This window comes from Sodiomyces alkalinus (assembly GCF_003711515.1).
Source record: "Sodiomyces alkalinus F11 unplaced genomic scaffold SODALscaffold_4, whole genome shotgun sequence".
NCBI classification, from domain to species: Eukaryota; Fungi; Ascomycota; class Sordariomycetes; order Glomerellales; family Plectosphaerellaceae; genus Sodiomyces; species Sodiomyces alkalinus.
The window spans coordinates 1,648,886-1,672,654 of NW_021167082.1; the positions used below are offsets into that span (position 1 = coordinate 1,648,886).

Below are 23,769 nucleotides of genomic sequence, written 5' to 3' on the forward strand. Positions count from 1 at the left end.
GGACCCGGGTCATGTTGCTCTCTGAGATGATAGCTTCTTGATTGGCCCAAGCGGAACCATATCAACACGCGTCCTTGTTGCTGCAGTAGCAAGCTTCTCCCCCACACGAAAGACCCACTAAAGGCATCCGCCACATTGTGGGTCACGTTTATTCCTCAGCTTGTGGCTTGACCCTCGCTTAATTTTTTTTCGTCTTTGTAGGTAGCAATCCACAGCCCTAAGCCCTGGTGCATTTTGCGGCTTAGCCAATCCAGAACTTTCTCAATCTCCTAGCATCACGACGAGCCCCGAACGAACTACGCCATCCGAGTCGAGGTGCTCAATTTTCACGACCGACAAGGTAAGTGATTCGCGTACTTACCTATCTCAAGGCCATCCCTTTTATTTCCTTGCATCGACCGACGTCCCACGTCCTGACCGTCCTGACCGTCCTGTGCAGCGCCGTGATCGCATCACCACCGCCAACATGGCTACCGAACTTACCGTCCAGTCGGAGCGCGCTTTCCAGAAGCAGCCCATCTTCCTCAACCAGAAGGTCAAGGCCAAGACAACTCGCCCTGGCAAAGGTGGCCGCAGATGGTACAAGGATGTCGGCCTGGGTTTCCGTACCCCGAAGAACGCCATTGAGGGCACCTACATCGGTACGTTCGACCGCGATACAAAACTGGACCGGAACACGGGGATATAGTTAAAAGAGGAGGTCTATTGCATTGGTTGACAGGGGGAAGAGAATGTTTGGGAGGAGCTTGACGTGTGCTGGTCTGGGCATTTTTGTTTTTCGGGGGGGCGCGGGGCGACATGTCACAAATATCGAAATGTTGGGCTGCTGACACCTTTCCTCAACAGACAAGAAGTGCCCCTTCACCGGCCAAGTTTCGATTCGTGGCCGTATCCTGACCGGCACCGTCGTTTCGACCAAGATGCACCGCACCGTCATCATCCGCCGCGAGTACCTCCACTTCATCCCCAAGTACGACCGGTACGAGAAGCGCCACAAGAACCTCGCCGCCCACGTCTCCCCTGCGTTCCGTGTCGAGGAGGGTGACCAGGTCACCGTTGGCCAGTGCAGGCCTCTGAGCAAGACTGTATGTTTTCACGAACCGAGCAAGGACGCCTGTGTTGCTTTTGTTCTTCTTTTTCCGGCCACAGAGGTGTGAAGTACTGACAGTAGGAATGTCGTAGGTCCGGTTCAACGTTCTCCGGGTGTTGCCCCGAACCGGCACTTCGGTCAAGAAGTTCAGCAAGTTCTAATCGGCGCTTTGGCATTTTTCGGCGTGTATGCGGTGTGAGGGTTCTGCTTTGCTCTACCGGAATGGGCGGTCACACAGGAAACTGCATCGTCATGATTTGTGCAATAGATGCAGATCAGATCATCAAAAAGAATTCGATCAACCAAACATCGTCGAGACGGGGCCTAAAAACAGTGAGGCATCGGGTTGATGGAAGCTTTGAACGAATTGGACCTGGGACGGGAAAAGATAACCAAAATGGATCTGGTCGTGGCTACGTGATGCGCGCCGCATAAGGGGCTTTCCTGGTATTGTCATGCGTCGTGATACGATTCATGAGCACAAGACAGAACAACAGAGACTTGTTCTTTCTGACCAACCCATGCGGCTTGCATTCTCCCAACATTGACACTGTGCCATTGAGAACGGGAGATCTGGAGTTCAAGGGTCTTCACTAGGACCGAGTAGCCTGGGGGACCTTGTCAAGGGCACGATTCTGGTGCATTGAATTGTACTCCAGCTCGATTTCTATACCATCATGGTAAATTCCAAGTAGTAGCGGATGAATGTACAGTAGTGGAGGAATCGCGTCCTTGCATGTTTCCTACCGGAGGAGCTTTACGGTGCTGGTGAGGGTGGATAGTGCACGGGCCTTCAATACACGTGACTGTGGGGAGGATGTCCGATCTATCTCATGGCACTCGGTCCCAGATTTCAAGGGTAACTTTTCTTCTTGTTCGCGTGACGAACCACTTTCAGTCAAAGAGAAATAAAAGAGACGGAGAGAAGAGTATGACCTAGGACCTTTCAGAAATATACATTACCGACCCAGGTACTGCCAGAACAGAACCGAGACCGGTTGACAATCTCGACCGCCATGGGGTGGCTCGACGGCTGGTGGTCCGACTCGACCAAATCCTCCGACCCTCTCGCCTCCGTCGATCCCAAGCTCCGCGAGTTCTTGAAGCGCGAATCGCCCGTAAAGTACCATACACCGACGACACAGGACCCGGCCCCCTCACGCACGGCGCCGTCCTCTTCCAATGCGTCCACAGGGGAGCCCGCCGACAAGCCGCTAGTACCGAGAGAGAGCCTCTTCCAGGACGGCCGGTATGCGCACCTGTGGAAAAACTACAAGTCGCTGGGCGACGTGGAGGCGGAGACCAAGACGGATCACGAGAAGCTCATGGACGTGCTCGACGGCTACAAGGAGCGGAAGCACACCATCGGCAAGGCGGCGCTGGAGAACTGCGCCATCCAACAGGAGGAGTGGATCAGCTGTATGAAGAGCGGCGCATGGGAGGACCGACTACAGATGTGTCGGAAGCAGGTGCAACGGTTTGAGAAGTGCTATACCACGCAGACGGTGCGTCGAGCCCCCGAAGACAAGACCCCATTCCTTTGTTCTTTTCTCGTTCGCCTCCCCATGATTCCAGAGGTTGTCGTTATTTTTCCTTCTTCTTTTTTTTTTTTTTTTCTTCTTTTTTTTCTTTTCTTCATCGGACATCTCCAGACTGACATGTATCCCAGAGGTTACTAAAAGCCCTAGGCTACGGCTCCGTCGTAGGCCGTCCACCAGAGGTAGAAGAAGACATCCAGATGCACGCCGACGCCTTGTACCTGAGGGTGCTCGAGCAAGAGCGCGCCCTGAAGGACGCAAAGGACCAAGGCCGCCCCCTGTCGGATCTGCAGACCTTGTTCCCCAAGCCGGAAGGCGCCAACGCCATCGAGCCCGGCGCCGAGCTGCGCAAGTCGTGGGAAGAGAAGCTCCAGAGCCTGCCCCCCGAGGAGCGGGCGTCGGAGGAGGCCGCGTTACGGGCCGATTTCCAGGCCAAAGCCGTCGTCGCCCGGGACGTGCAGAAGCTTTGGGAGGCGCAGGCGGACGAGCGCAAGGCGAGGGAGGCCGAGGGCAAGACGACCATGCTGGACCGGTTCTCGTCGCTCTTCCGGTTCAAGTGAGGCTCTGGCAAAGTCTGAACGGGCGTGGGAGGGTACGTGCCCTTTGGGGGGCGAGTGTTCAACAGAGGTCTACGTGTGGAACGACAGTTGGAAGATGAGGCTCAACGTGTACCACAAGTGTACTCTTACTGTATTCAATACCTGTATAGCGAGCGGATAAAAGGTCCTGTCAAAAGTCGACACAAGGCGAAGCAGAAGCGTTTCGGTCAGCCAACACAATGTCCCAATGTCCCAAGGTCTCTGCTCGATATCGCACGCACCACTGGACAGCTCTTCCTGCTTCAAGTCCCCTTTCATCAAGCTTGTGCTCATCACTTCAGGATCCCGACGCATTCAAAACTGAACGGAAGCTAGGGTGAATGTTTCAAGTCAGATCCGTATCGAGACTAAAGTCTTTCCTCCAAAGCCACTGCTGCCCTCTCCAGGAAGGCATTAAAGTCCCTCAACTGCTTTAATGTCCCGCCACTGTCACTCTTGGACGATGCTTGTTCGGAAACCCTGGATATGAGAAGCTCGAGGTTTGCCAACTCGGCATTCTTTTCCTGGGCTGGCAGCAGTCGATCCTGAGCACGACCACGTTCAACCGCGAGATCAATATCGTGCATAGCAGACGATAGGGTTACTTGGTGCTGCACCGAGGAGAAAGAGCCGAGTTAGCGGGGTGCGTGTGTCACATAACTTGAGTTTTTTTTTCGATGATAAACCTACCAAGAGCTCATCCCGTTCTTTCTCATGTCTAGCCCTCACCGCGTCCTTGCGAAGGGCCACCTGCTCTCGCTCCGCTCGGACACGCATGATCTCCTCACGGAGACGGGCCTTCTCTTTCCTTTCGTTCCGCACACGCAAGCGAAGGGAGTTTAGGTGGTCGACTCGAATAGTCTGACGGGGAAGGGGGAGATTTAGCATCGGTGAGAATCCTCAGCGTCGCACAAAAAAAAAAGGGGGTTTACCTACGTGCCCGAGGAAACGGTGCTGCAACTCTGCTCGGTACGCCTCCAGCGCACTTATCTTGACTCGAGCCTCCTTCCTCGCCTGCGCGTCGGCGGCTTGCTCTAGGTCACCGTGGATACTGTCCAGGCTCGTATCGATGATCTCGTCGCACAGCTGTGACAGGACATCGATGCAGTTGACGGTCGCCCGTTTGGAGTACGGGATGTCGGCAGTCAGGATGTCGAGGTCGGGATCATCGCCTTCAGCCACCTGCCCCCGCCTCGTGAACCGCTGTACGGGGACCTCAACGACTTCTGCATCAGGGCTTCCAGCAGTCCGCCGCTTTTCCGAGCGTTTTAGGCGTGCTTCTTTGGGTTTGGATTTCGGCTTCGACTTGGCGGCCACTTGATCCTTCCGTTGTTGACCTTGCTTCTGTTTGGCCGGACTCGTTCTGGTCTGTTTCCGCCTACGCTTGGCAGCCGGTTCCTGTTCGGCGGATGCTCGCTCTTCCTCCGCAATGTCGTCCACTTCGAGATCAAGTGCGTCCATGCTTTGACGTGGACGTTTCTGTCTCAGTCGTTGGGCTGCTTTAGTCGCTGATATCTCTTCTGCGACGTCTTCGACCGCCTCTTGGCGTTCGACGTGGTCCAGGCTCGGCTGTGGTTCCGGCTCCTTATCCTCCTCCCTTTCTTCTTCTCGCATGTCGACGAGTTCAGTGGGTTGGGCGGACTCCGATTCTTGAACATCGTGCTCGAGACGAGTCGACAGCTCGAGGGAACCCTGTGAATGGGAAGGGCTTGGCGCAGATGCCTGTTGGTTAGAAAGCTCATCGCGTGCATCCACTTCCACGGCCTGACGGATCGGGTGCTTGCGTGGAGTGCTAGTTCGGCGAAGAGCGGCGGCCGCACTTCGTCTCGCCCTTTGCGCCAGGGGTGAAGAGAGAGGATCGGCATCACTCGCGTCGGGGGAAGAGGACGGCGGGAAAATGACTTGTTGTAACCTGGTGCTGGAGTTGGAAGCAGCATCGATCCTGACGCTCCGTCGTCGACCCGTTCCCGGAGCCTGAGATGGGCTCTCCTCCACTTCTGAAAGTAGTACAGTTCTTGAGATCACAGAGCGAACCGATCCGGGAGCCAATGGTGCCGCAGATGGAAGCAATGCAATGTCGTCCACTTCGTCATTAATAGTCGTCGTGTCGGGTGTTCTTATCCTCCTAGTTGTTGCAGGGCTGATTGTCCTCCTTACTGTTTCTGCCTGTAGCTCATCTTCGTCCGGTTTTGGGGGGCCAGCGGCAGCACCATGAGTGGCGCCCGTTCGTACGGGATGCTTCGCGGGTCCGGCATGGCGCGATAACGGGCTCTTAGGATCCGTGTCGAGTTTTCTCCTCTTCGCCGACGTATTAGGTGTTGACCTTGATCGGGTCGTTTGCGAAGGGGGAGGTTGGGACGGTGCTGGTGGTGGCGGCGGCGGCGGCGGCGGGGGAGGTGGGAGATTCGATGGACTCGACTCCTCGGATGGGTCAACTTCCGAGCTTGTCTCGTCAAGACCCAGATCTAGCTGAAAAGAAACGTCATCTACTAGCCCGCGACTTCAAGAAATGTCAGCGACAACAGACGCGCTAAATGGGCTTTCACAGAAGAAGCACATACCCGGCGCCACGAATGCGCTGCTGCATGCGCTCAGTACGAGCTGAAGGAGAGTTAGACTCGAGATGTTATATTAGAGGAAGGACAACTATATTGGGCGACTCACTAGCCATTGTGGTTGTACCGGGAATCGCCAAAGCTATCTACCTAGGTAGTTATGTGATGCGACATGGATACAAGATTTGGATAGGTAAAGAACCGCAGCACAATCGGTGTGATGACATGCTATGCGACGGAGAGACAGTGACGTTATTGGGAGCCTACGATTCAACGCGTCAAATCGATGTTACGGGTGTAATTTAAGGTACAAGACAGTTGTGGTGGGGTGGCGGACGCGTCGAGCTAGCAGCTTAAGGTACCTATCTTAAGGTACCTTACCTCTTGCCTTATCTTATCGCTATTTGCATTGATAAGATACGGCGCAGTGGAAATTATAACGTACGTAATAATTATGCGTACTGTCACTCCGACCCGTCCACTCTCACGTTGTGCTCGGTATTTGTGTGCGCCACGCTGGGAGATGGCATTCACCAGATGTACTGTATATCTAAGCCCAGGGCAATCCTAAAGTAAACGAGCTGGCCATTTTCAAACAAACCTGTCGTGAGAGGTTATATCCCACCCGGTGGACCTAGACCTAACGCGCCGAGCTACCTAACATGGGATTGGGAATATCAAGAAATCGGTATCCCCAAGAGTTCAAGAATGTCACACTCGAAACGCGGTATAAGTGGAACATTGCCCAACTCAAACTCAAGGTTCACCTTAACCTCGTCTGTGCCATTCTATAAAGCATAGGTCTTAGAACTCGATGTTTAATCATCGAAGCATATTTAATCTTCCCGGCCCTTTATAAGCACTTCCAGAGTCTCCCGTCCCAATCCCAAATTGAGAAATGCCCCGTCGATAACGCCATCACCACCGCCTGAAGTCGGAGAACGATGCTCCCACCCCCTGTACCGTCTATCACGATATATCCTACACTCATGTTACATTATTTACCTTCAATGTCATAGTTCAGAGTTCTCTTCGTGAAGGGGAGCCCATTCCATCTTGATGTCGTCGAATACGTGGCTGCAAACGACCCGTCAATACTCTACTGCTCCTACTGAAGGAAAGTAAAGCAAGGGGATGCGGAAACATACCCATGGAATTTCTTCCTGGTCAAGGCCTCTTCGCCATACTCGGACTCGAGCATCTCCTTGTATTTGAACGGGATTTTGACCTCGACGCCTTCGAACGTAGTATCTAACAAGGGGAAAAGGTATGTGTCCTGTTAACAGCAGATTAGCTCTCCCCCGAGGACAAATCGCTGCAGTTCTGCTCCGCTATGAGCGGAAGAAAGACCGAGAGACCAACTCTGAACTGGTGGCCATCCTTGCAGACCAATACCCCCTCTCCCTCGGGGTGATCGAGGTCGTAGCTCGCTGTCGTAATGTCAATGAAGAGACCATTCTCCATGTCAATCCACCTGGCGTCCACGACATTGAGCCTATCGCTGTCTTCTCGGATAGTGTAATGCGGGTTGACTTCGAGCTGAAATGTCCGCCCATTGGGGACGGCGGGGTATTCGAAGTAGTACGTGGTCATGTTGTAATAGGCCGCAAGACGGTAAATCGATGGCTCCGATATCATCACGTCCGCATCCGTATCCCATGGTAGGATCTAGTCGTCTCGTGGTCAACGACCGGTCTGTTTGATAACCCCTGGGCCAGAAAAGGGGTAATTCGGGATGGACAGCAAGTTACCTGCTTGTTCCACCACCACCCGAGGAGTGTTCCGTGCATTAGCCACGTCTCAATGCCCAGATCTCGGAATGTTGCGAGGTATGTCTGGACCAGAACTTTGATGGCATGCCTCTGCTCATCTTGGTCCACGATAGGATGGCTCGCGAATCGGCCGTCGTAATGGACGTGGAAACTGCATGCCAATTCAGGGGGGTTAACGGCCGGGGAACCACCAACATCCCCGTCCCTTTACTAAAGCAATGTCTCGCTCACCTTGACTCGTCTACAGGCCGTGTCAGCATCCATCGCACATAGTTCCAAACAGAATATAGTACGTACGAAAGTATTTCCCTGGTTGAGCATGATACTCCTCGCCCTTCTCATTGACGTTCTTGATGTTCTTGGGCCTAGCTTCCGACGTCTGGGTCGTGGCCAGCAGGAGGGCGAACCCCGGTATCAGGGGACCGAGCTTCATGGCGGCAGCAAGAGAATTATGCTCGTCGAGCCGAGACTTCCGAGTTATCGCGAACAGTTTACATCAGGAATCCCGACGATTGTCAGAGACGGAGAAAGGGAGAGGAGAGGTCGCCTAGCATGGTCTCACTCTTCAGCTTAATAAGCTCGACTAGACGAGAGCCGGTCTTCAAAGAGGAATTCATGTCGAAGATCTTTACCAAGTAACGAAGTATGCCCTCTTGATCCGCGTCCTGCCTACGTCATCGTGTATGGAGTATATTAGCCCCTATTTGGTACCTGTCTTGCTACCTTAGCTTCCCGGTTCACAATAAAGTTAGAGTACCTTAGGTAGCGGCATATGTACAGAGTACTTCGATAACAGACTGTGGGTGCTACTCCGTAAGGTACCTTACATTTCTCTCTGACACGCTCCGTGCATTCCCACCACACTGCCTTTCCCGAAACTCAAACAAGACGTTTGGGAACTTGTACATATGCTGAATGCCCGGCGTGGAGATGAGCCAAGACGGGAAAGAGAGGGGCCCTCACAAAGGCATGGTGCAACTGGTAATTAGTAGCTGTGCCAGGTCGCAATACTGCTCGGTATCGTACTCGGCCATCAGGAGTCTCGCACTTTGCTCCTGACCATCCCTGGGAAGTCCTTTCTGTTGTCCGTCCGTGTCGGATTGAGGATCAAGACTCCTAGCACCAGACGTAAGTAAGGTACGGGGAACCGGGTATGCAGGTACAGTGGCCTGACAAAAGGATCGAAGCACTTTACATATCCGCATCATGTGGGGCGCTTCGGTCTTTTGGTCACTTACGTAATTACAGTATAAATACCGTCGCTCCTTATCTTTGGGCGAGAGTCCTATTCCCATGGTGTGGAAGAAGTCGTAACCAACCCAGGCTCTGTCTACTCTACCTTATGTACTCCGTGTCAAGGCTTTGTATCCTTACTCCGTACCAGGTATCAATGGACTGTTGGAGGGGGTGGGCCCAGATCTGAAGCTCCGTGTCGACCACCGCAGTAGAGAGTGCCCTAAACCCTCGCCTGACGCAAGCCAACTGAACTCTCCGTGCTCCAACAACTCGTCCTTCGGCTCATTCTCGTAAGGTACCGATCCGTACCTGCCTTACTTAAGCCACATCGCTATATCGCTGTAGCATCCTACACTTTGGTTTCCTACGCGGCTTCTCTAATCAATCCCAGGCACTTTCCTTCTCCTCCCTCTCCTGCGCATTCCGTCGTGTGATGCAACTGTCGCCATCAGCTTGCTGGTGTCGCCCTTCGATATCGCAATTACGTTGATTCATCGAGACCACTCCCTCTTTGCGGCGAACGCAGCGTCGGACAAGCAAAATGACTGCTTGGAACGTACGTCGAATATAATCCGCGAATCATACGAATCACTGGCATCGGAAGGGTGATGGGCTGACGTTGGAAGCAGATTTTCCGGCTGCTGGGAGACTGTTCCCATCTAGCCTCGAAATGTATCCTTCTCTTCGCGATCCATCGAAACAGGAGCGCCGAGGGTACGATTCCCCTTTGCTCGTCTTCTCTCAATTCATTGACAAACGGTCACCTCAAATCGGATTCCGACTTGCGCTAACGGGAACGCTCTTCGGCAGGCGTCTCACTGATTACCCAGGTTCTCTACTCTCTCGTCTTCCTGACCCGATACACCGACTTCTTCAGAGAGAAATCACTATGGAACCTCTTCTTCAAAGCGTTTTACATCTTATCATCCTTCTATACCATCGGTATAATGCAATGGGTATACCCTAGGTCGAGAGAACGTGAGCTAGCGTGGAAAATCGGCGCCGCTGCGCTCGGAGGCTCCCTTCTCCTATCCCCATTTGCCATGCTCGCTTTGGAGGAGAAGGCCGTATGGAGTGCGCGTGTTGTACGTATATCCATCTTCTTGTCTGTCGTCTGCTCCGAGTGCAACCCACTGACATACGACACCAGTGGATTTGGGACTTCTCGCAAATCCTCGAGTCCGTCTGCGTCCTACCCCAGCTCCTCCTCCTCCGCCAGACCACAGTTCCGACAGTCATCAACTCGTTCTACCTTCTTGCCCTCGGTTCGTACCGAGGTCTATACCTCATTGGCTGGATCACGCGTGAGCTCGACATGTCAGACCGAGCCCCCAATACCGTCTCCGTAATCTTCGGCATCATCCAGACCGCCCTGTACGTCGATTTCGCCTGGGTATACTACACGCGCCAGCGCGTCAAGCTCCGCAACGGCGGAATCGTCGACGCCGACGACTTGCGCCGCGGCTGGTTCCTCCACCGCATCTTTGGCAAACGCGCCGATTCGCAGCTGGACGAGGATGACGAGGAGGGCGCCCCGGCACTCGGTCGCGAGTCCGGCCATAGTAGCAGGCCGAAGTGGGGCGCCCGCGGCATCTCCGTGAGTGCCGATGAGGGTGTCCTGGATGTCGAGCGGGATGCTCGCCCTCACGACGACGGTATCGGTGGCACTGTTGATCCGGATGCGAGAATGAAGGATCCCGATGAATTGGCCAGAGCGCTTGAGGACGATGATGATACCCCGGGACCATCGACAAGCGCGGCCGGTGCGCGCAACCCTAGCCCCAATGGCATCTCGAATGGGCAAGAGTGGCGAGACAACTAAGCCTACATATGCTACGATAGCTCCGGTGGGGAAAGGCGAGTGCAGGTTATTGTTGTTGTTGTTGTTGCTGTTGTTGTTGTTGCTGTTGTTGTTGTTGCTGTTGTTGTAGGGCTCTCCAGGTCTACGATGTGGGGAGAACGAGAAGCCCGGGCGACATGTTGGCCAAAGAAACATTTTGGAGGAATCAGATGTCAACCTGATATGTCCCCATTTCCACTTCCTTCCTGCTGCGACCTCGCCGTGGAGATGGGGTGCCCCTGTCATGGTTGCCACTATGGGGCAAGATGGTTTTCATTCGATGAGTCCACGTTGCTACTTTTCTAGTTCATGACAGATCACAGACGTTTCAATTCTACGATGTTCTGACTCAACTTTGGCTCTGGAGTTGCAGAGTGTGTCAATGATGGGCGGCCAATAATTGTTTCATAAACCACTTGAACATGCTCTGCCGGAATGGCAAGTTTCCTCTGCCTTTGTTTTCATTATCATTACACTTTTGAAAACCACCCAGTTACACATTAAAGAAGAGAAACCGTTTTTCGAACCTGTATGGTTATAACGCCCCTACACTACACTTGCCATGAATTCTGTCTCGGGGAGAAGGGGGGTTATGGCGAGAGATCTGGGCGTCTGAGTGGAAGTAGCATGTATAAGCATGTTAAGCAACTTTCCGCAACTCCCGTTGGCAGCTCTAGAAGCACGCTGGCTAGAGAGAAGCCAGAGCAAGACGTTGATAGAGCTGGTTTCTAGATACACTTGCTGAGGCGAACCCCAAACTGAATGGAAAGTATGTACAGCCATGTGTGAAATTCAATACGAGGCGCGTTGATCACTCAAAGCATACCTCTACAGTTCGAACGCCGTCCAGAGTCTTTGCTCATAAGTCAACCCATTGTACGTAAGGGGCACCACATTGTTCACGCCTCCGGTCCGTCCATATCCAAAGAGGAAGCTGCCTCTTCTCCGCCTGCCATCTGAAACTCCAAAGAACAGTGTACAAAAAGCGTTAGGGAACAAGAAAAATAAAAGGGGAATAAAACAAAACTACAACTAGATGAAGACAAGAGTCACTAGGCAAAGCGTCGCTCAAATTCCTCGTATAATTTGGGGGTGATCTCGTTGCTGGTCATGCCCTCGACTTCCCAGAGCACGCCTTTCTTGGCATAGTGCTCGAGGAGCGGCTCGCTTGTCTCCTGGAACTTGCGGAACCGTTCCTTATACACGTCCACATTGTCGTCTGGTCGCTGAGTGAGCGGCTCCCCTGTCACGTCGTCGACGCCCGCTACCTTCGGGGCGTTGAAAGTGGTGTTGTACACGCGGCCCGAGGGCTCGTGGACCCACCGGCTCGTGATGCGCTCAATGACAACGTCGATGGGCGTCTTGAGCGAAATGACTAGGTTGATGGGGATGATCTTGTCGCAGGTGCGGGCTTGGGCAACTGTTCGAGGGAACCCATCGAGGAGAAACGAGGCAGAAGGGTCCTCGGATGCGACTGGCGGGGTATGTTCGTTGAGGGCAGCGGCGCTGGTGATCCAATCGTCGAGGGGTAGTGCGCCAAAGCAATGCGGCTCGGTCGTCGTGGCGGTGGAGGAAAGCGTCATGACCTCGGGGTCTCCTGGCCTGCGCAGCCAGCCCCTTTTGTATAGTTCGTTGGAGATAAGGCGCATGATCAGGTCGTCGGCGACTAGCCCGCCGGCCTTCATGGTGTGCTCGACTTTGATGCCTTTACCACCCCGCATAACGTAGTTAGCCAAAAATTGCAAGAAGGACGGGACAGCGACAGATTGCTACTGGCTGAACATACCGAGGGGCGTCCGAGCTTTGACATTGTGACGGAGGAGGTCTCCGGTGCTAATGGATTGGAGTTCAGGAAAGCGCTGGAGGAGTCGCTCAGACTGAGTCCCTTTGCCAACGCCCGGCGCACCGACGAGAATGACACGGGCGGCCCTTCGGAGTCGCATAATCGAGTACTAGTGTCGCAATGATTGTTTCGATGGTGCCAGGAAACGTGCAAAGCCACAAATGCCGAGACACCGTCGTGGACCCGAGTATACCGAGGCTGCGTGGTTGAATTCACAGACGAAAGCGCTGAGAAAATAAAATAAAATAAAATAAAATAAAACAAACCGCGAGGATAAGCGACAGAATTGGGAGAATTAGGTAGACGAAGAAGACTTGGATCGATAAACAACCTGGACGACAGAAAGGACGAAGGAGAATGAGAGCAGAAAAAAGGGCGAATACGCAGCGAGCAGGAGGCAAAAAGCCACTGCCGAGATGGTCCGAAACCTACGTCCCGTCTGTTGGAATTGGAATACGATCGGCAGGAGGTGAGGGGAAGGATGAACAAATGACGGGTGACAAAAAGAAGGCCGGATCCTGGCTTCATCTACGAAGTACGAAGTACGAAGTATTACGAATGCGATGAATGGCCTATTGCCTTCATTATTAAGGTACTAAGGTACAAAATTATGCTGCCTTTGCAAGTTGTTGAGAGCACCACCAGTTCAACGGACCAAAATCTGGCGGAAGGGGTTCCCCTGTGGACAGTCCCTTGTATTACCCTACCAAAATACTGGCTAGCACCTTGTGGTCGTACCGAGTCCGGGGAGCCAAGACAGTGCACGGACTCCAAGCCGTGGGATGTTGCTGGTCTCTGGGTCGCTGGAAGTCCAGGAAATTCTCGGCATGCCAGGGGCCTAAAAGACTAAAAGAACCCCCGTCCCGGACGTCAGCCGAAGATCGGAGCTTGGGGGTACATTCCTACCAACTTACCATGAATTACTCCGTGCACTAAATCGCCCCTATGAAAAACAATGGGCCCAAAACAATATACCGTGGGCATCCCATGCCATCTGCTCACATAGCCGATAAATACCTATCCAACAAACACGGAGCAAGTTTGTTGATGTGGCCAAATAGCTCGTCAGAATTCTACGAAGTGTGTTTGCTAGCTACCTATGTACATCGGAAAAAAGGGAGGAGCAAGGGCTCAGGTTGGAGTCTTACTGAGTGGTGTTGTTCTCAGGAAGTACGGGTATATGTTTTTGGTACTGGCTAAGTAAGGTAAGGTAAGTAAGGTACCTCAGGATGGCTAACGGATAAGGTACATACCTAGGTACCTTAGGCTGAAGAAGTAACGTGCAACTGCACGTGCTTTCGCCCCCTACGTCCCAGATCGGTTAGCGTATTTCCAATCTCTGTAGAAGGGTTGAGAATGACGGACCAGGTCGTAAATCGAAAGGCAACAACGACGCATCTTCCTTCGTACAAGTTATATCCATATGACAACTGGACTCTGACCAACATCAACGATTGTAGTCCCGACTTGACCCAACCGACTGTCGATACCTTTCACTTTGTTTGTTTTGTCTATCCGTCCATTCATCCGCCGTTACAAAATCCCACCGACCAGCGCCACTTCATTCGGTGGACCGTTACCCATGATCCCTCCGCTGTGGTAGCTGCACGCCTTCCAGAACCCAACCCCAAGACGCATCTCGATAATGAGTGCTTCTACCAACATCGCCCGTCGGGCCGCCTTCCTAGGCAATGGTGCGCAGTAACTTCCCTTGAAGAAGCAAGCCTGCAAAACTAATGCGAATTAGCACGCGCCATGTCAGCATTGACTTTGCCGCCGCCTACCCTCGGTCGATACGCGAGACACCTGCCTCGAAAGACATCCGCCATTGCCATTCTCATCCCTTTGCGGCATTTGGGAACAGACCATCACACCCAGAGCCAGTCGCAATCCGCCCCCCCGCCTGGTTTCAACGTGGAGCAAGCTAAGAAGCCGCTACCAAAGGAGAATACCTCGGCTGCGAAAACGGACCAAAAATCGAAGGACTCGAATTCCAAGACAGCCAATAACGAAGGCGCCCAAGCCGTCTCCAAGGATTCTGTCAAGGGAGTGAAGGCTGACTCGGATGCGAGCCTGACCGACCTGGCGAATGCGAAACAGGCCGCCGTCGACAACAAGAAAGATGGCCAGAAGGACAAGAAGACCCTCTGGCAGAAGATCAAACACGAAGTACAACACTACTGGGATGGAACCAAGTTGCTTGCCGTTGAGGTTAAGATCAGCACTCGCCTGGCTGTCAAGATGGCTGCAGGATACGAGCTCAGCCGGAGAGAGAATCGTCAATTGAAGCGGACCGTGCAGGACCTTGGCCGCCTAATTCCATTCTCCGTCTTCATTATCGTCCCTTTTGCCGAACTCCTTCTGCCCGTTGCCCTTAAGCTGTTCCCCAACTTGCTGCCAAGCACCTACGAGGCCCAGAAATCCAAAGACGCCAAGGCAACCACTCTGCGTACGACCCGCAAGGAAGTGAGCGATTTCTTGCGGCGCAGCCTAAAGGAAACCGGTCTTCCCGTAACGCCAGCGACTATCCAGCGTGAGGAGTTCACAACTTTCTTCAGGAAACTGCGGTCCTCCGCCGAAACACCTACGGACGACGATGTCATCAAGGCATGCCAGATCTTCAAGGACGATTTGACCTTGGACAACCTCTCCAGGCCACAGCTGGTGTCCATCTGCCGGTACATGAACCTGAACACTTTCGGCACCGATAACATGCTGCGGTACCAGATTCGGCATCGCATGAAGCAAATCAAGAGAGACGACAGGCAAATCAGCTACGAAGGCGTTGATAGTCTGACGTCAGGCGAGCTGCAGATGGCCTGTGCCAGTCGTGGTATCCGGACCCAGAGCGTATCGCCCGCCAGGATGCGGGAGTATTTGCAACAGTGGCTGGACCTCCGGCTCACGGACCGTGTGCCGTCGACTCTGCTTGTGCTGAGCAACGCCTATATGTACGGCCAGGGAGCTGGCGGTAGCACTAGCCAGATCGACGCTTTGGTGGGCGTTCTCTCGTCTATCCCCGACGAGCTGCTCCACGAGATTGCTCTGGAGGTTCACACGGCCGAGGGAGCGGCCACTAATAAACAGCGGTTGGAGGTCCTCAAGGAGCAGGAAGACCTCATCGAGGAAGAGAACGACCAGAACCAGGAGAACGCCATCACCGGCCTGGCCACTCCGCGCGACGTCGAGGACATCGACGACAAGGATGAGACGCATGTTCCTGTCGAGGCCAAGTCGGTGGGTGCTGACGCGGTGCGGGAGGCTGAGGAGGCGGAGCAGGAAGCAGTGGCTGCCAAGCGCCAGCAGCAAGCCGATATGGAGCAGAAGAAGCCTTGAACGGCACGCGGAAGGCTCTTCTTCGTCGTTCGCTCTACGCGTGCTTTTTTCTTTTTTTCTTTCTTTTTCTTTCTTTCTTTTGTGTCTGGGAACCTAACCCCCTTGTATTCCATCACCTATGTCCAGCTAACGATGTCTGAGAGGTGTATAACTTCACCCAGCACGAGGCGTGCAAAACTGAGATCAATACATAACACCAAGGGGAATGGGCATGGGTTAAGCTGATAGATGACATTCTTCTCAGGAAAGGCAGATATAATTCCACTTTTGTATTATGATGGAGGCACTCTAGTAATCCTGTACATATTATAAATAAAACGACTTATCTCTGGTTATAAGATCGACCACTCCAATATCGTAGCTAGGTATCGCGAACTTCATACCGATCACTGCTGTGTCTGCGGTGTTACGCTATTGACATCTGTGGTCTGAGCTGGCTTGTTCCAGGTTGCTTGCGAAACTGGGGAGGACAGCGTTGTATCCGTATGAGAGGGGACGAGTTTGGTTGCTGGAGGTAAGGTACCTAATAAGGTAAGGTAGGTAGCCAGATAGATCCAAACGGTAACTTTCAACCTGTATGTGATTACGTACGTCGTAGGTAGCTATGTACCTTGTAAGCCTCCATGCTTGTCGCCAGCATCTGGCTACACCAAACACGTACAACTATAGGGGTACTGCCCTCAATGCCTGGGGTATCTATACAATCTCATTGGGCATTGGGCGCCATGAATTTATGTCTAGGTATCTCTGCGACATACAGAGGCACCTAGCCCGAGAGTACCTACGGCCGGGTTGTGGTAGCGTCACCTCCACCACCAATGTCTACGACACATGCCAATGCAGCACCAGCACCCTTCCCTTCTTCCTTCCCATAGCCTCACAGGATGCTCTCACTCATGTAACCATCCCACCTCCAACAATCACTACCGTACCCATAACTCCCAATTCAGCCTCGAACTCCCGTTGCACTCAAAGCAGTATTAAGCATTTCTTTTAAATTGAATTCCGCGACTGTCCTCCAGCAACAATCATTTGCGCACACTCGCGGCACGTCATACCTAGTTCCTAGCCGCCCAGCTCGAACCTGGAGCACCGCGTCTGCGGAGGGTTGCTGCAATGGCTAGGATCGAGCAGGACGACTTCTCTAATGTCTCCTGGCACAGCGAGCGCCCCTCTGAAGGCTCTTCCGCCATCTCCGAACCATCTCATGCCCATTCCGACGTTGATGCATCGGATAGCAATGGTCACTCAGGTCCCGATCCCTCTGGCCTAGGCCCTTCGGCCGGCTTAGGCGGGGAGGTGCTTGAATGCACCGTCTCTAGCCCGCTGAAGGAGAACGAAGGCTCCAAGGACGTTTTTGTGTCTTATCTAATTACCACCTATGTACGCGGTTGCTTCTTACATGGCCTTTCCGTGTTCACCAGTCTCCAAGGCGGACGTCACTAATGCCTCCCGTATTCTAGACAACCTTCCCAGATTTCCAGAAACCCACGAGCACGGTACGCAGGAGGTTCACCGACTTTGTTTTCTTGTATAAGGCGCTGTACAGAGACTTCCCAACTGCGGCTGTTCCTCCCTTGCCCGATAAGCAACGCATGGAGTATGTCCGTGGAGATCGATTCGGCCCCGATTTCACCCACAGACGAGCCCACTCTCTACAACGCTTTCTCACTCGCCTGTCGCTACACCCAGTGCTTCGTCGGGCTGATATTCTCCACATCTTTCTCGAGAGTCCAGATTGGAACGCAACTATGCGCACCCGAAGCGTACGATTGTCCCAGAGTAGTGATTCGGGAGGAGTGCTCGACAACCTTACCGAGTCCTTCATGACCGCCTTCTCCAAGGTTCACAAGCCGGATAGGCGGTTCATCGAGGTGCGCGAACGAAGCGACAAGTTGGATGACGGCTTGGCCTCGACCGAGAAGGTGGTCGCCCGGGTTGCGCGTAGGGAGCACGACATCGTGACAGACCAGAAGGACCTCGCGGAGCAGTTCCAGAAGCTCATTGTTCTAGAGCCCGGGGTCGAAACCGCGGTTCACCACTTTGCAGCCTCCATGGAGGATTCGGCCCAAGCCTTGCAGCAACTCCGGGAAATCACGGAGCAGGACTACCTCGGCAGCCTCAGGGATATGCAAGCCTACAGCCAGGCGTTGAAGAGTCTTCTCAAGGCGCGGGAGCAGAAGCAAGTGGATTACGAGCAGCTTATCGAATACCTCAACAAGGCTACTGCGGAGAGAGATAGCGCACAATCCGGATACGGACAGTCCGGCTTATCTGGGGCTAGCGGATTCCTTACACGCAAACTCGAAGATGTTCGAGGCGTTGACCACGAGCAGGCGCGTCGTGAGCGGCGGGTCAAGCTCGAGCGGAGAATCGACGAACTGACGACGGCCATCGAACAGGCCAAGCGGGCCAGCGAGGGCTTTGATAACGAGGTTGTCAAGGAGGTGAATGACTTTGAGCGCATCAAGCGCGCCGAGTTCAGGACCCAGCTTGGCGGCCTAGCGGACGCGCACCTGGACTACTACAACAAGGTCATCGACGTTTGGGAGGGCTATGTGCGGGAAATGGAAAAGGAAGGGACGTCGGTGCCGACGGATCTCCCTGAACCGCCGGGCCGGCAGCTGGTGTAAGAATTACCTATTCATCCTGGGATATGAATACAAGGAAGCGGTGTGGCAGCGGCGGCGTTGTAGTAATTATCTTTCTCGGCGTAATGGAAGTGAACGGTGGTCGGTATCGAACTTAGTGAGGCGGCTCGTTTCCCGTTGTTGAAAAGCATAAGGTACTATTGGTTTCGGTTGTGACTTGAACCGCTACGACCATGCAGTATTGTCCAAGGGTACATGGTCATCTTCTAGCCACCTAGGGTGTCGCATTCCATTCTCAGTTTAGAGAACCCGTGTCTGGTATTATTCTTAAGAAGGGGTGGTTTGGCGAGACTCTGGATCAGTGATATGAAAATATGTTACATATCCTGGTGCCGGGTCAAGATAATGGCAGTCATCTCATGGCACTGCTTCCAGGTCGGTAGCTACGTCGCCTGGGAAGACTACCTGAGAAGCTGCCATAAGGTTGATGCCGTGGCCCTGATGTTTCGGTCTCGCGATGATCCTTATCCAAAGAGGGGTCGGCTTCTATTTAGGACACCATCTCAACGCGCCAGGACAGGTTAGTTGTCATGATGCTTCTCGCAGCCTCCCGCGAACTCCCCTGCACTTTGGGAACCACATTGTCGAGGCTGGGACGTGGTCAGAGAATAACGTTGTTGAGATCGGGGTCCATCATGTGGCCATCGAAGACACCCCCACTGCGCACACGGATTCTGACGAGTTCGGCAAAGGCTACGTGGAGCCGGGTGATGCTGCATGAGAGATCTAATTACTTCGCGGCGGACGGATTTGGTTGAGCTTCTCGTAATCCTTCGTCGACTCCAAGACTGCAAGACGATAATGATGCGGAAATATGATTTTGCTGGATGTAAAAATGTACCAAGTTGTGGCTGGCGTTGAAGTTAGGTAGTTTCTTGACCTTACTCAGGTCTTTGTCTAACAGGATCAGGTATTACGCCGTACTCCATACCTCCGTGTACTAACGTAAACGGCCCACTTAATTAGTGTCGGACAGTTGCTGGTTCTACGTGTAATTCAGAGATATCACGTGATGTAAGCTAGGCGAGTGGTTCGCCCCGAGTCCCCAAATTGTTCCCCTGTCTTTGCCAAGATCGCTAGCAAGCTATTCCCCATCCCTACCGGAATACTCTTTTTCTTTTTCCCCGTGTAGGTGGCCTTTACACTCTGGTGAAACATCTTACACCGGAGTCGCAACACTCGACACTCCCGTCCCGATGTTTTAGTGCTGGCTGGTGTTCAATTTCCCCCCCTTCAACCTCTCTCTTTCCTTTCGACGGCACAAGGGGTTTTTGGCCCCCTCGAAGTGTCTCCCTTTCCCTCACGCGAAATAGCAGCAGCAGCTTACTTGGCGGCCTGCCTCCCGCTGCACCATGAGGGTGTCTTCGACACTCGCGCTCCTCGGCCTAGTTGCCATGGTAGCCGGTAATCCGTCCAAACCCCGAAATTACGATGCCAACGATTATTATGTGCTCGAACTCGATTCCTCGACATCCCCGGACTTGGTCGCGGCGCGGCTGGGGTTAAGACACGAGGGGCAGATGGCCGGGCTCGAGGGGCATCATATCTTTGCTGGAAAGCGGGAGCGTCATGACGTGGTCACGCCTGTGTTACACGAGAGCAAGAGGAGGAAACGAGACTTGGGTGGCTCGGATATTCTCGAAGGCGTCAGGTTCGCGCAGAGGCAGGTTCCTCGCAAGCCATGGGAGAAGAGGGCTCTGCTGCCTACGCGGCCTACGCGGCCTCCGCGCTTCTACTCGGATGCGAGGCAAGCGGATCTTGGACTTCTTCAGAGACAGCGCCATGTTATGGACACTCTGAGCATCAGCGATCCCATCTTCGACAAGCAGTGGCACCTGCTGAACACCCTTCAACCCGGCCACGACCTCAACGTAACGGGCTTGTGGATGCAGGGCATCACGGGTAAGAATGCAACTGTAGCCATTGTCGACGACGGGCTGGACATGGACAGCGATGATCTCAAGCCCAACTACTACGCCGGGGGCTCGTACGATTTCAACGATCACCGACCCGAACCCAAGCCTACGCTGTCCGATGACAGGCACGGGACCCGCTGCGCCGGCGAGGTGGCCGCGGCGAGGAATAATGTCTGCGGCGTGGGAGTTGCCTATGACTCTAAGATAGCCGGCCTGCGCATCCTGAGTAAACTGATCACAGACGCGGACGAAGCCCTAGCTATGATCTACGACTTCCAGCACAACGATATTTACTCGTGCTCGTGGGGACCTCCCGACGATGGCCGCTCGATGGATGCGCCCGGCATCTTGATTAAGCGCGCCATGCTCAAGGGTGTTCAGGAAGGCCGCGGTGGTCTCGGCTCCATCTACGTCTTCGCCAGCGGGAACGGTGCGAACAAGGACGATAACTGCAACTTTGACGGTTATACCAACTCGATTTACAGCATTACGGTCGGAGCTATCGACCGGACAGGCCAGCACCCTTACTACTCGGAGAGATGCTCCGCGCAAATGGTCGTCGCGTATAGTAGCGGTGCCGGCGATGCCATCGTGAGTCAATGCGACGACTTTCATGCGAATGAATGTCCGTTTCTCTGCTGTGCAATGAAATCAACTGACTTTTGGTTCCATTTATGTTGTTTTAGCATACGACTGATGTTGGACAAAACACCTGTTACGACCAGCACGGCGGCACCTCGGCCGCTGCACCGCTCGGCGCAGGTGTCTATGCTCTGGTGCTGTCGGTGCGGCCCGACCTGACCTGGAGGGACTTGCAGTGGCTCCAAATGGACACCGCCGTGCCTGTCAATGTGGAAACGGAGGAATGGCAGGATACGGCCATTGGCAAGAAGTTCAGCCACACCTTTGGGTATGGCAAGATTGACGCGTACGCCATCGTGGAAGCGGCCAAGACGTGGAAGAAGGTCAAACCACAATCGTGGTACTTTTCCCCGTGGGTGCACGTCAACCAGGCCATCCCGCAGGGCAACGAAGGTCTGGTGATTGAGCACGAGGTCACGGCAGATGCGCTTAAGGACGCCAATTTGGAGCGTGTGGAACATGTCACTGTCACGATGAATGTGAACCATACGCGGCGTGGTGACTTGAGCGTGGACCTGATCAGCCCTGAAGGTGTGGTCAGCCACATTGCGACGGCGCGTGAGAACGACCAGACCAATGCCGGGTATGATGACTGGACTTTTATGACGGTGGCACACTGGTGAGTAGAGTCTTGTGTTCCTCCTTTTTTCTTTTTTTCTTTTTTCCTTTTTTTCCTTTTTTTCCTTTTTTTCCTTTTTTTCCTTTTTTTCCTTTTTTTCCTTTTTTCCTTTTTTTCCTTTTCCCCCTGTCCCCCCAGAGCGCGGGCTGATTGTTTTAGGGGTGAATCTGGTGTGGGCAACTGGAAGGTGATTATCAAAGACGGAAAGGTGAACGAGCATTCGGGCACCTTTGTGGACTTCCACCTCAAACTGTGGGGCGAGTCCATCGACGCGGCCAAGGCAACGAAGCTCCCGATGCCGAGCGAAGATGATGACAAGGACCACGCCAAGGTGATCAGCTCCACGACGACCATGACGGCCTCGACGACGGTCGTCACGCAGTCGGCGGAAGCACCGGCCACGCTTCCCTCGACGGTCCCGACAGACCAACCGGACCGGCCGAAGATCAAGCCTACGAGCAGCGGCATGGCGGCGGCGGGCTCGGGGGTGGCGCCGACGGAAACAAGCGCGGCGACGCAGACTGGCGAGGCGGCACCGACGACGACGGACTCGAACTGGATATCGTGGCTGCCGTCATTTGGGGTCTCGGGCAAGGCGCAGGTCTGGATCTACGGGGCGGTGGTGCTGATCGTGGCGTTCTGCGTCGGGCTGGTCATCTGGCTGTTCATGGCTCGCAGGCGGAAGCTTCTCAACAACCCGCGCGACGACTACGAGTTCGAGCTCCTCAACGAGGAGGAATCTCAGGGTCTGAACGCCGGGGAGAAGGGCGTGGGGACGGCCGGCGCGAAGACGCGGCGCACACGGGGTGGCGAGCTGTACGATGCTTTTGCCGGGGGCAGCGACGATGAGGATGGGTTTGAGGAGGGGTACACAGACCAGGAGACGTCCAGGAGGACCGAAATCGAACGTAGGAGATTGAGCGATGACGGCCTTGAGGAGGAGCAACGGCATGTGATTGGGGATGACGACGACAGTGACGAGGAGGAGCTGGATGAGAAGCGACACGGGCAATCTTCACGTGCAGTGTGATACGGATGGTATGATTTCTCCCCCCCTTTTTATTTCTTTTTTGGGAGGGCTGTTAATTTACTTGAGCGTATGCATCGTTTGGAAATACCCTCTGTAATATGTCCAGCGTCCTACGTCGTACGGTTGAGGGGCCAGCCCAGCATTATCAGGTTGTTATATGTTGAGGCACCTACGTAGAATAACTCACATAGAACTCATCGTGGTTGACTAGAGGGATTAGGCGTTGATTTGATTGGGTTTTCCATACACTTTCTTGCATCCTATTGATGTCGTGTTCACAACTGTTGCTGCTACTGGACTCCGTGCCTACGTGTACCATGGTGGTAAGGTGAACTTAACTTGGCTTCTGCCCATAGTCGTGCAACCCGAGAGGATAGGAGGATGCTCGGCATGCCTTTTGGTGATGCTTCGAGGTAGATCCGTTTCTTCTGCCTGGCAATTCGTCATTACTAGTCGTCTAGAACCATCGTAAAGCCAGTCGTTTGCCTCTTACTCTATTCTCTTTCGATCTTTTAAATCCTGTTTGGGTTTTATGCTCTCTCCCCCCGTCGGGTTCCTGCACCGTTAGTACACTGAAAAGCGGCTTTTCGCCCGATCAAGTAATTCGTATGCCCAAGTATACTTGAAAGTATGCACCTCGCACAGCTATGGCCTTGCTCGTCGTACACGTGAGCTTTGGTTACGGTATGTATCCGTAAGCCACCTTGGGGGGTGGGGGGGGAGAATCGAGGAGGGATGGGATGATCTGTCAGGTATCATCAGCACAGTGAGTCCGTCTCGCGGTTTACAACGAACAACTGAAGTTACCCTCGAGAGGTCCAAGCCCGAGGTCCAAGTCAGTACCTTTAGGTACCTTAGGTGCCTTAGATACCTACCGCCTCCCAGCCCCGGGGCCGTTTTTGCCCAGCCACCACACAGCCCACAGGGAAGGAAAGCCCAATAATTACGAATACCTACCTAACCCCGTTCCTACCCCAAACGGCCACGACTCCCCTAACAAGGATGGCTAGGCACAGTAACGGAAGAAGGTGGGCCCACGGGCCGGCGCTTCCTTCCTTCCAGCAACTATCAAGAGTCCATAACGCTGCACCAACGACTGCACTGGCGCACTGACGTCTGACAT

The 23,769-nt window shown here is 53.8% G+C and overlaps 9 protein-coding genes across 9 annotated transcripts; 6 read left to right on the forward strand and 3 right to left on the reverse strand.

Moving 5' to 3' along the window:
• The first annotated feature begins 36 nt into the window (after positions 1–36).
• On the forward strand, positions 37–1,679 carry SODALDRAFT_157194 (40S ribosomal protein S11). The gene is made up of 4 exons (XM_028606909.1): positions 37–340; positions 440–641; positions 847–1,085; positions 1,183–1,679. Exons 2-4 carry the CDS (start codon positions 467–469, stop codon positions 1,249–1,251), a joined length of 483 nt encoding a protein of 160 aa, XP_028467142.1. The 5' UTR covers positions 37–340; positions 440–466; the 3' UTR covers positions 1,252–1,679.
• A 427-nt stretch (positions 1,680–2,106) lies between these two features.
• SODALDRAFT_323737 (hypothetical protein) lies at positions 2,107–3,188 on the forward strand (the record flags this gene model as incomplete). Its single annotated transcript, XM_028609829.1, has 2 exons — positions 2,107–2,595; positions 2,760–3,188. The coding sequence occupies 2 exons, from the start codon at positions 2,107–2,109 to the stop codon at positions 3,186–3,188; spliced, it is 918 nt and encodes a 305-aa protein (XP_028467143.1).
• A 174-nt stretch (positions 3,189–3,362) lies between these two features.
• SODALDRAFT_157260 (hypothetical protein) lies at positions 3,363–5,991 on the reverse strand. The gene is made up of 5 exons (XM_028606910.1): positions 5,871–5,991; positions 5,768–5,807; positions 4,143–5,706; positions 3,897–4,067; positions 3,363–3,817 (listed from the first exon to the last, which is right to left on the reverse strand). The coding sequence occupies exons 1-5, from the start codon at positions 5,875–5,877 to the stop codon at positions 3,575–3,577; spliced, it is 2,025 nt and encodes a 674-aa protein (XP_028467144.1). The 5' UTR covers positions 5,878–5,991; the 3' UTR covers positions 3,363–3,574.
• Positions 5,992–6,505: 514 nt separating this feature from the next.
• On the reverse strand, positions 6,506–8,079 carry SODALDRAFT_332775 (mannosylphosphorylation protein). The gene is made up of 6 exons (XM_028611801.1): positions 7,831–8,079; positions 7,765–7,774; positions 7,513–7,684; positions 7,124–7,429; positions 6,910–7,037; positions 6,506–6,838 (listed from the first exon to the last, which is right to left on the reverse strand). Exons 1-6 carry the CDS (start codon positions 7,964–7,966, stop codon positions 6,775–6,777), a joined length of 816 nt encoding a protein of 271 aa, XP_028467145.1. The 5' UTR covers positions 7,967–8,079; the 3' UTR covers positions 6,506–6,774.
• A 1,067-nt stretch (positions 8,080–9,146) lies between these two features.
• On the forward strand, positions 9,147–10,873 carry SODALDRAFT_157326 (ER lumen protein retaining receptor 2). Its single transcript, XM_028606911.1, has 4 exons — positions 9,147–9,325; positions 9,399–9,483; positions 9,580–9,854; positions 9,920–10,873. The coding sequence occupies exons 1-4, from the start codon at positions 9,311–9,313 to the stop codon at positions 10,589–10,591; spliced, it is 1,047 nt and encodes a 348-aa protein (XP_028467146.1). The 5' UTR covers positions 9,147–9,310; the 3' UTR covers positions 10,592–10,873.
• Positions 10,874–11,189: 316 nt separating this feature from the next.
• SODALDRAFT_350504 (adenylate kinase) lies at positions 11,190–12,920 on the reverse strand. Its single transcript, XM_028613485.1, has 2 exons — positions 12,396–12,920; positions 11,190–12,314 (listed from the first exon to the last, which is right to left on the reverse strand). Exons 1-2 carry the CDS (start codon positions 12,550–12,552, stop codon positions 11,662–11,664), a joined length of 810 nt encoding a protein of 269 aa, XP_028467147.1. The 5' UTR covers positions 12,553–12,920; the 3' UTR covers positions 11,190–11,661.
• Positions 12,921–13,845: 925 nt separating this feature from the next.
• Positions 13,846–16,240, forward strand: SODALDRAFT_310749 (LETM1-domain-containing protein). Its single transcript, XM_028609146.1, has 2 exons — positions 13,846–14,146; positions 14,200–16,240. Exons 1-2 carry the CDS (start codon positions 14,098–14,100, stop codon positions 15,786–15,788), a joined length of 1,638 nt encoding a protein of 545 aa, XP_028467148.1. The 5' UTR covers positions 13,846–14,097; the 3' UTR covers positions 15,789–16,240.
• A 340-nt stretch (positions 16,241–16,580) lies between these two features.
• On the forward strand, positions 16,581–18,680 carry SODALDRAFT_378442 (hypothetical protein). The gene is made up of 2 exons (XM_028614982.1): positions 16,581–17,171; positions 17,252–18,680. The coding sequence occupies exons 1-2, from the start codon at positions 16,905–16,907 to the stop codon at positions 18,419–18,421; spliced, it is 1,437 nt and encodes a 478-aa protein (XP_028467149.1). The 5' UTR covers positions 16,581–16,904; the 3' UTR covers positions 18,422–18,680.
• A 932-nt stretch (positions 18,681–19,612) lies between these two features.
• SODALDRAFT_332782 (KEX1 protease) lies at positions 19,613–22,918 on the forward strand. Its single transcript, XM_028611802.1, has 3 exons — positions 19,613–20,946; positions 21,042–21,616; positions 21,776–22,918. The coding sequence occupies exons 1-3, from the start codon at positions 19,792–19,794 to the stop codon at positions 22,644–22,646; spliced, it is 2,601 nt and encodes an 866-aa protein (XP_028467150.1). The 5' UTR covers positions 19,613–19,791; the 3' UTR covers positions 22,647–22,918.
• Positions 22,919–23,769: the final 851 nt, after the last annotated feature.